Source organism: Vicia villosa, linkage group LG1, assembly GCF_029867415.1.
Source record: "Vicia villosa cultivar HV-30 ecotype Madison, WI linkage group LG1, Vvil1.0, whole genome shotgun sequence".
NCBI classification, from domain to species: domain Eukaryota; kingdom Viridiplantae; phylum Streptophyta; class Magnoliopsida; order Fabales; family Fabaceae; genus Vicia; species Vicia villosa.
In genome coordinates, this window is record NC_081180.1 from 124,730,030 (window position 1) to 124,739,917 (window position 9,888).

At 34.3% G+C, this 9,888-nt stretch overlaps 2 protein-coding genes across 2 annotated transcripts; one reads left to right on the plus strand and one right to left on the minus strand.

Annotated features, from left to right (window-relative positions):
• The first annotated feature begins 227 nt into the window (after nt 1–227).
• Nucleotides 228–3,717, plus strand: LOC131644103 (probable serine/threonine-protein kinase PBL7). Its single transcript, XM_058914499.1, has 6 exons — nt 228–769; nt 1,150–1,397; nt 1,899–2,284; nt 2,702–2,834; nt 2,980–3,069; nt 3,170–3,717. Exons 1-6 carry the CDS (start codon nt 433–435, stop codon nt 3,314–3,316), a joined length of 1,341 nt encoding a protein of 446 aa, XP_058770482.1. The 5' UTR covers nt 228–432; the 3' UTR covers nt 3,317–3,717.
• A 232-nt stretch (nt 3,718–3,949) lies between these two features.
• Nucleotides 3,950–8,714, minus strand: LOC131644104 (DNA excision repair protein ERCC-1-like). The gene is made up of 9 exons (XM_058914500.1): nt 8,443–8,714; nt 8,222–8,360; nt 7,999–8,102; nt 7,043–7,142; nt 6,811–6,887; nt 6,352–6,451; nt 5,632–5,703; nt 5,474–5,542; nt 3,950–5,330 (listed from the first exon to the last, which is right to left on the minus strand). Exons 1-9 carry the CDS (start codon nt 8,646–8,648, stop codon nt 4,998–5,000), a joined length of 1,200 nt encoding a protein of 399 aa, XP_058770483.1. The 5' UTR covers nt 8,649–8,714; the 3' UTR covers nt 3,950–4,997.
• Between the last annotated feature and the right edge of the window lie 1,174 nt (nt 8,715–9,888).

Genomic DNA, 9,888 nt, shown 5'->3' on the forward strand with positions numbered 1-9,888 from the left:
GTTTTGTAAGCTATACTCTTAGCCTTGATTCTTAAAAATAATTGTGTACCAAAAGCAATCCAAAAATAGAATTTTAGCACATCAAAATAATACTATGAAACATTACAATGAAACTAAAGAATTATTGAAGGGATAGAGTGATTGAAAACCCGTGAAAATGCTTCCTGGATTTTCTAATAGTAAGAAAAGGACAAGTCTAGAAAATAACAAAACAAGAGACGAATGAAGTACACACACCAAAACAACTGGATTAAAATATTCACGAGAAAGATAGAAACAAATGCCCTGTCCTCTTAGTCTCAAAACCTCTTTGCACTCCACATTGTTTTGTTTACTACTATAAACAAAACCTCTCTCCCTTACCCTCTCTTCTGTGCCTTCCCATTTTTCTCACTTCACACAGAAAGCCACTTAATTTCTCTGTGGTCACCAATGGAAGTTAATAATACAACTACTATTGTACCTTCAGGGCCACCTATTGTTTCTACAAAGAACCATACTTTCATACACCATTTCCATCACTTACATTCAGATAAAAATTACCATAGCCATGCTCGCCATTTTCCCTTCAAAACCGTTCTCTTAATTGTCACATTGGTTGCCTTAATTATGCTCTTCTTTACCATTTTCATGGTTGTTTGCTTGATCCGTCGCCAAAAATCTTCAAGCAAAAATGGGATTTACAAAGAGGATTGTGAGAGTAGAGTGCTTCATGATACAAGCAGCAGACACATAGCTTCAACAATCTTGTCCTTTGATTCTAGCCCAGGTAATTATACATTTTACTATAAATTAATTGCAACCATTTTCTTAATTGGCTAAATAGATATCATATCATATATACAAGTTTATGAGTTTCTAGTTACATGTGATTAGGGAGACAGGGTCACAAGAATTTTTCTTTTACATTACTGTATACAATACCATTCAGTAGTCATTTTCCTTATTAACTCAATAGGCCCTTTAATTTGGTTACTAAATTTAATGATGTATGAATCAGAGACTACAAAAATTTAAAGTCGTCCTAAATTTAGTAACCAAATTCATTTTTCTTATGTAAGTTTTGGTAATTAATTATTTTTTCCTAGTACATTTAGAAAAGCTGAGGCTTTTGAAAGTAATAGTTAGTGACTGAGACATTGATTTCAGATGTTAAAGGTGGGTGTCTTTATGGGGGAAATCTGAGCAGGACACCAACAACACCTAAATTTAAAGGAGTGCAAGTTTTCACGTATAGAGAGCTAGAAGCTGCTACAGGTGGATTCAATGAAGCAAATGTGATTGGTAATGGAGTAAATGGTTTGATGTATAAAGGAGTCTTAACTGATGGAACTTTGGCAGCAATTAAGTTGCTGCACATTGAGGGTAAGCAAGCAGAGCGTGGCTTCAAAATAGAGGTCAGTGAGATATATTGTGTTTTCTGTACGCAATGAATTAATATTTCTTGTTTGTTACCTGCTCTCTCTCAATGTCTTGTTTTTCTGTTAACTCTGAGTTTGTACAGAGAACATGTTTTTGTCTTTTTTGTCTTTTATCAAACTGAAACTTCTATTTGTTGCCAAAGAAAATAGAAAACAAATAACAAGGGGGTAAGGAACAGTTTATTTTAATGTGAGGATTGACTTAGGCAACCTATCCTAGTTTATGGTATCACGTTTGACTCGAGCTATGCATTTGTTGGGGATGTATGTACATATATTATTCTAATGTTATCATAAGAATTAGACAGTAACATTAAATCAAAATTATGATAATTTATTTCAAGAGCTTTAAAATAATAACAGAATTCTCTGGCGTTTAGTAATCATGATTGGGACCCTTAGAATTGGAATGAAAACTTTTATATTAAATTTAAAATATAGCACATGGGTGTGAAGACTAAATGACATTTGTGGCAGGTCGATCTTCTAAGCCAATTGCATTCTCCTTATTTGGTGGAGTTGCTTGGCTATTGTGCAGACCAACACCACAGGTTATTGATTTTTGAATACATGCCAAATGGTACACTCCAAAACCATCTTCACTCAACCAATGATAAAACTCAGCCATTGGATTGGTGGGCCCGGATGAGGATAGCCCTTGATTGTGCTAGGGCCTTGGAGTTCTTGCATGAATATGCTGTATCACCCGTGATCCATAGAGACTTCAAGACTTACAATGTTTTACTGGATCAAAACTTTCGTGCAAAGGTGGCAGATTTTGGATTGGCTAAGATAGGATCAGAAAAGAGAAATGGCCAGGTTTCTACCCGTGTGTTGGGGACCACAGGATATTTGGCACCAGAGTGAGTACCCTATTACATCTATCTTTACCCACTCCTAGTTCATAACGTGCATTGTAAAACAAAGAACTCATGCACATGGTCACACCCCGGGTCCCTATCAAGCAGGCTGTTATTTTGTAAATACTAGCTTGCTAGACAATTCGGATTGCCTGCCACCGGTAACTCTCCAACATCCACGCAGTCAATTAATAGATGGTCGTTGAATTGAAATAAGACGATTTAGATTTCAAACAATCATTGATATATTGACTACGTGAATGCGAAGGGATGCCAGCTGCACATAATCTGAATTTCTAGCAAGGGCTCTTTTATGATATCACAAAGAACCTAGTAATAATTTTTAACAAAAAATCATTAACTTCACAATTACATTGCATAAATTTAATTCGTCTGTGTAATTTGGATATGATAATGTAGGTACGCCTCCACAGGTAAGCTTACTACAAAGTCAGATGTTTACAGCTACGGGGTAGTTCTTCTCGAATTGCTGACAGGACGTGTACCGGTTGATATTAAGCGCCCCACTGGAGAACATGTTCTTGTCTCTTGGGTTAGAAAACTGCACTCTGCAATTATTCCTGACCAGTTTGTTTATAATCAATGCGGAAAAAAAAATAGTGTTCCTTAAGTATCTAGTTGAGCTAGTAATAATGTCATATTTCATTTTGTGACATACAATTTTTGTTATTTATCAGGCTCTTCCAAGGTTGACAAACAGAGAAAAAGTTGTGGAAATGGTTGACCCAGTTCTACACGGGCAATACTCAAAGAAGGCATTAGTTCAGGTCAAACTTAATTTTGCTAGTCAACGTTATTCTCTAATTCTCATCATTATGACTTAATGATTTGGACTGATAATATTTTTATCTACTACTCGGTTCACAGGTAGCTGCAATCGCAGCAATGTGCATACAACCAGAAGCTGATTACAGGCCACTAATGACCGATGTGGTACAATCATTGATACCACTTGTGAGGACACAATCTCTTTCCAGTTCACTAAGATTTCATAAACAAATACCAATTTATTAAGTGTGCATTATCTTCATTGTTCTGTGTGAGAAGAGCATAAGCAGCCTAGAAATAACTGCTCTACCTTCTTGGACTAAAATGGTGCTTGGACAGATATATGGTGAAAAAAATTGTAATTTCATACTTGATAGCACATCCTCATGTTGGCAACTTAGATCTGCATGGTTCCTTCACCTCTACCGAAAGGAGAAGAGAGTACAGAAGAAAAAAAAAGAGCAAAACAGACAACCCAAATAAGCCTAAAGGGCCAACAAGGCCAGAGCCATTTGCATTAGTTATAGAAGCACTTTGTTCTATATGTTTATTTTATTTTCTGTTCTATATGTTTATTTTATTTTCTGACGGAAAGACTCACTCGTCTATCCGTTTTTTCTGTTGTGTTTGGTTGTATAGATATTTTATTGTATAATGTGTTTTAATTTAACTCACTTCTTTCAATTTTATGATATCTAAATTCTAGTTCTAATATTCATGATTTATATTTTTTAAATTTAATTTGAAAAATAAAAAATTTAGTAGTTATTAGTAGTTAACTTAGTTTGGAATTCCCTTCATAGAATTTAATAGATATCCATATGGAATATTAACGTCTTCCTTAAGCTGGTTATGTTATGATAAACTAGCTAAAATATGGTACATAATTAGGAGGAATGTGAACTTTCTAAAATTAAGGAGAACATTTCTTCTTTGTATTCTTTGTATTATAATGAAATTAATATCCAATCATTAAGAGTTTCATTTCCGACAACAATTTTAATCACACAAATCACTGCCTGAAACCAAACTTAATGACATACTTCAAATCAAATTGGATAACTTTCGGTCCATGAAAAAAGGCCTACATCATAAAGCTTCAACTTAAAGGTTAGGAAGGCGATCAATTGAGCCCAGTTTCTTTCTATCTGGCTGAAGGCAAAGTGCTAAATTTTAGGCACTAGCATAAGGTGATATATGAAAATTATATTGAAAGCTACTTAATTTTTCTATGACGATAACATACATACAGATAGATGTAAGGAATTTAATGGAGTAATAATTCTGACCTGTAGTAACATTATAACTTCCAGAACCCTTGCTGAAATCTGTGTCTGACTGTCTATTTAAGCACATGTTCTTTTCTAAACCTGCACAACCCAAAATTACCCTAGATATATACAGGGGTTGGGCAAAAGGAGTTTGATACTGGTTCAAAAAATTGTCTAAAACAGAAGGAAACAATAAAACAACCGAATGTTTTTGTGATATACAACAATGGAAACTATCATTGATGACGCTCTTCCCCCCAATTCTGAATCAATGTGATTTTAGAATCAAGGAGATGAGGTAAACAGTATATACAGAAGATGAGAATGTCTCTCAACTCAAGAATTTTGATAGGCTCTCCCTGTCAATAACCATAAATTAAATCCAATCTTCAATATATTCTAAGTGTCATACCCCGTAAGTCCCCTTCTCTTCATTCCCGTTAAGTTACAGCTTGTCCTAGTCAATTAAAGGTCCAGCTTTCATATTGCAACCAACTAACTACCTCTTCAGTTAGTTAGTACAGCCGTTTCCATTATCAAAATTCTCACAGAATACCATTGGCTTAAATTCATGGAGATTAACTCTCTAAATCTCACGAGATTATTTTGCTTCAGGAATAACTATTTAACAACCATTGATAATACCAGCATTAATTTTACGTTTCAGCATCTGATTCACTGACAACAATTGGATCTTCTTTCTCCTTCGATTTTGAAGTGATGTTCCTCTTTCCAGCTCTCTCAGATAATTTGGCAAAGGCTTCGGAAAGGGCAGATTTGACAGTAAGTTCAGGTTCTTTCTTGCTACGTTTGCTTGCATTGTCTACATCGTTCTGTTTGTCTTCAAGAGAAGAGGAAGATTCAGCATTATTCCTTAAAGATGTATCTGGACTAGCTGGCTTATTCAGGACAGAAGTCTCTGGAATGGCTTGCCGGCTGGATTCCACACGCTTGAACGGTTCATGGAAAGTGTCAAACAAGCGCTTTACCTGTTATCAGGAAGCATGCAAAATATTCAGAGATTTTTTTTTTTGTCTATATCAATGGCTGTTGTACCAAATTAGGCAACAATAGCCTAAAAAATATAACTATGAAACATTGTCCTATTCCACTTTCGCCGCTGATAATATACCTTGCGCTCTCCTATGCCAGGACAACGAGCTAGATCTTCCATAGATGCACCCATTATGTTAGATAGAGACTGAAAGGACAAGAATCCAGCTTGATCAAAATCATGTGCAAACAAATCAATCAATATTTGTGTATGTGCTAAAAAAACAAAATGCATACCCCAAAGTTGGTACCAAGAGTAACTACATCAGTCTTGTTGACATGCCGAACTGTTGTTAGGGAATGTGTTAGCTACAGTTGAAAGTAAAATAGCATCAGCGCCTTCAATGATTATGCTTACAAACAAGGTTGTTAAAATTGAGTTTTAACTCATAAAATCAGCGTCCGACTTCACATTTATAGGTATTGATTTCGACTTAAATCACTTGTAAAGATCAAATTTGGGTAAAATCATAGTTGAACCAGATGTTACTCTAGTTAATACATAGCATAGTGAACTCTCTGAAATCAGATAGAATCAAAAACAATTTTACCCTATTTTATTCAGGTTTACCTGATTTGAAAGAAATTAACTCTTTTTATTAGATAGTTTTAACTTTTAACAACTTTAGAAACTAATGTAACACTTGTTTTTTAGGTATTTTTATGTAGTTTATGTAGTTTGATAGAAGTTTATGATCATGACACTTTGTTACGGTGATTTGACATATTTTTCCTTTATAATTAAGTTGAAATGTTGACGTATTTGTGGTATAATATAAATATATCAGTCATGCATATAGTAATTTTAAGAATGGTAAAACAAGTTGATGTACAAACTCGAGTTGGACAACCTTGCTTGCAAATTAATCAATTTAACAATGGCAACTTTATTATTTTTCTAAGAGTACCAAAAGCCATAGTAAACTGAAGTGTGGGGTATATAAAACACAAGTATACCCTCGATAGATAGTCTGAATCCAATTGGCCTTGAATAATATCTGCAGGTTTGTTTTCGTAGACTTTTATGGTCTCTAAGTAACGGCCGCATTCCTCCAGGCTGTAACAACAATAGAATAGAATGATAAAAAATCAATTAGACAGGTAAGAGGAATCTTGCCTGATGCTACTGAAGAGACAAAAATTCACATCAATGCAGCAGTAATTCCAAGCTACTTAAAATGGTATGAGTTATATACTAAAAAACAGAAGTTCTAGAAGAAACCACGATAAGCTTTTCTTGTCCTTCGTGCTTTCTAGATGTACATAGTAAGTTAAAAGACTAAATTATTTATGCATATTAACATTTTCAGTATGTCGTAACCAAAAAAATGCAAACAAGCAGCACTCTTACGCTCCTACAAGTTAAAGAAAAATGCAAACAAGCAGTTAAAGGGAGTGTCAATGAGTCAATCAAACCTCCATCCACATAAGAGGGTACAATCATGAAGCATAGATGTTTTTGTAACTTCAAGTAGAGGCTTCACTACATCCTCCTATAATCAATAGTAAAATAACAAAGAAAATGTCACTTACATCATTTGTATAATATATTTGCTATAACTAAATTACAAATTCTTAAATAGATCATAGGAAGATATAAACTAAAATAGATGCTTTGGAAATTTGAGTACATAACAGGGTGTCTAACCACATCAACATGGCATAAAACTACACGGAGCTTGAAATTTTTCTGCAACTCCCGTATTCTGTAATATAAATAGTCTGGGTGAAGCAGATGATACCGAAGACTGCATCAAAATCATCCACTTTTGTTAGGTTGATGCGAAAAAATAACTGTATTAAACCCATCTAGTAGAGCAACAACATCTTAGATATCCAACTAACTAACTACCCACAAACAACAGGCAGGTAATGTAGAAAACTAGAAGTTCTACGATACTCATGATAAACCATAAAGTTCCACGTAAGTACGTAAGATAGTTGATTCCCTTGGCATGAATATAAGTATGCAATTGTGAGATATCAGATCATTTACTTATGCCGCATATACACCAGAGCAATTGAGGCAAGGCATGCACCAGAAGATCCACCCATTACTGGCAATTTGATAAGAAGGCCGTGTTGGGGCACAAAGCACGGAAAGAGATGGCTTTTTTCTATTTTATTCTATTCTTTTTTAGTGAGACCAAAATGTCTTGTTCCTTGTTAACCTTTTATCCCGTTTTATTCTACTATTAATATGGATTGCACATAGATAAAAACATATACATGACCTGTTTTTTCTTTACTTATATGTATCTGAAATGCTATAAAAAAAAATATTCAAGCAGCCCAATATTTTTGTCAACCAATACATGCTTAGAAAACAGAAAGTATTTCATTTAAACAAATTATCAGTCTGCAGAAACTATCAAGAAATGGAGCTAGATATCATAACTGACAGTAACAAACTAGTATTGTCAATCGCATACCACATAACAATAACAGTTTGCTAAAATTCTGCTACACGCAAATAGCACTATAGTGCAACTCAAACCGTTATTTGACAACACTATAACAAACAAACTCTACGATATCCGGTACCATACCTCTCTAACTTCACCAGCAAAAACAAACAAGTTACAGGAACAGAAAATAAATAACCTGAGATAGAGAGCACATGAGGTTTGGCTAAGCAAGAAATCACAAACAACATCCGCAAATGTCCATCTAACATTCCTAATATATTTGAGCAACGGATTCCCCTTCTGAAATATTTTTAAAAAACAAAACTTTGAGACAAGTTTGGTATATCAGGAAAAACCCTAATAAATTTGAATTTTACCATAAAGCTATGCATAAGAATTTAGAATCATAACCATCTGACCTGTCTGTTGCTCACAAGAATCGCATTGCGATTTTGAGTAGGTTGAGAGTTCGGTAATTTCGATGAAGCTGCAGGTGCAGTAGTAGTTGCAGATAATGTTGGCGGCGTTGAAGACGAAGCATTCGATTGAACAGTTTCCCTAATCAAAATTTGAATAATGTGAAAAAGATAAGAATAATAACAATGACGAAGAATGATATGATAAAGAGAAGTGCGATTACTTTGGGAGTGAAGGAGGTGGAGAGTAGAACTCTGAGGATTTGACGAACGCGAAGGCTTGGGAAAAAGTTTGAGAGGGAACGAAGAGAGACGGTGGAGTTGATCTGGATTGAGAACTTTCGACTACTTCTTGATAGGAGGGGATTCGTATGACGACGGAACTCTTCTTGTTTGTGTCGTTGTTTTGCGCTTCTCCCTCGTTCTCCATCTCTCTATTCGCGCGAACACAAACTGGTTGATGAAATTGCTCACAGGGGTGTGCTCGGGTTGTTTCTTGCGGATGAATTGTACAAGTTTGAAATGGGCTTGTAGTCTTACTTAAGCTTGAGCCTAAGAAAAAAAATTTAATTAGAATTTTCCTGCCATCTCCAAATTTAATTTTGCACCTCCTGATGTTATGGATTTGCTCTTTTAATTTTGTGAAATATAAAATTCATTTCACTATTTTAGTAGAATATTTTGAGTATTTTGAAAAGCTTTCGTGAATATCAGATTTTTCATTCAAATTATCAAATTTATGAGCAGCGAGTATCTAGTTTTACTGAATTTTTATGTTTTTATTGAATTTTTTTAGAAAATTATATGCATTTTTATCAGATTTTTAAGAAAATTACTTGCATGAACACAAAAATAACAAATGGCTTTACAAACAACCAATCACAAATTTTTATTAATTAAAAAATAAAAATATTTTTTTCTCTTTCCTACTCAATCACAACCACCTCATGAATCTAATTAAAAAAGAAATTAAATTTTAAATAAATTTAAAAATTTCTCTTTTCTTATTGGTTGTTCCTAACACTAATGATTTATGTGCGTATCCATGCAAGTTTTTCTCGATTTTTAAATATGTCTAAGAAAAATTCATGTTTTTCATGTATTTTTACTAGATATTTTGAAAAAAAAAACGATAAAAATGCATACTATGGCAAAAATGCATATATTATTCTAGATTATTCGAAAACTCCGGTAAAAAGGCATGGTTTTTATCGAATATTTTTGAAAACATCGATAGAAATGTGTGTTTTCTACCAGTTTTTGAAAAAAATGGTAAAAATGCATGCATTTATACTTGTGACTTTGAAAAAATCGGTAGTGAATAATTGTTATTTGATTAACCAAAAATTTCAAAAAAATCAAGAAAACCATGAAGTTTTATAGATTTTTAAAAAATATGGTAGTTTAAATTGCATCTTTTTTTAATTGTAGTGAGGACCATAGGATCAAATTGCACAATTGTTTCTAGGGAGAATGACAGAGCTGCAGATGCTGCATCGAGGGCTCGTCCGAGGGGAGATGATGTCGAGGACTCATATATTTGGGCGAGAAGAGTAGCCCCGACCGATTCTCACAGGAGACAGATGGCGGCCGAGCAGTTTCGTGCACCCTGTAGTATTCGACGTAGAGGATCTAGACCTGCTGCTGGACAGACCAAAGATCCTGATGTT

Coding starts and splice junctions, on each gene's coding strand:
- LOC131644103 (XM_058914499.1), top strand. CDS start 433: ATGGAAGTTAATAATACAACTACTATTGTACCTTCAGGGCCACCTATT. Junction 2,285..2,701: donor ACAGGATATTTGGCACCAGA/GTGAGTACCCTA, acceptor ATGATAATGTAG/GTACGCCTCCACAGGTAAGC. Junction 2,835..2,979: donor AACATGTTCTTGTCTCTTGG/GTTAGAAAACTG, acceptor GTTATTTATCAG/GCTCTTCCAAGGTTGACAAA.
- LOC131644104 (XM_058914500.1), bottom strand. CDS start 8,648: ATGGAGAACGAGGGAGAAGCGCAAAACAACGACACAAACAAGAAGAGT. Junction 8,361..8,442: donor CCACCTCCTTCACTCCCAAA/GTAATCGCACTT, acceptor AATTTTGATTAG/GGAAACTGTTCAATCGAATG. Junction 7,143..7,998: donor TCATGTGCTCTCTATCTCAG/GTTATTTATTTT, acceptor ATTTTGATGCAG/TCTTCGGTATCATCTGCTTC.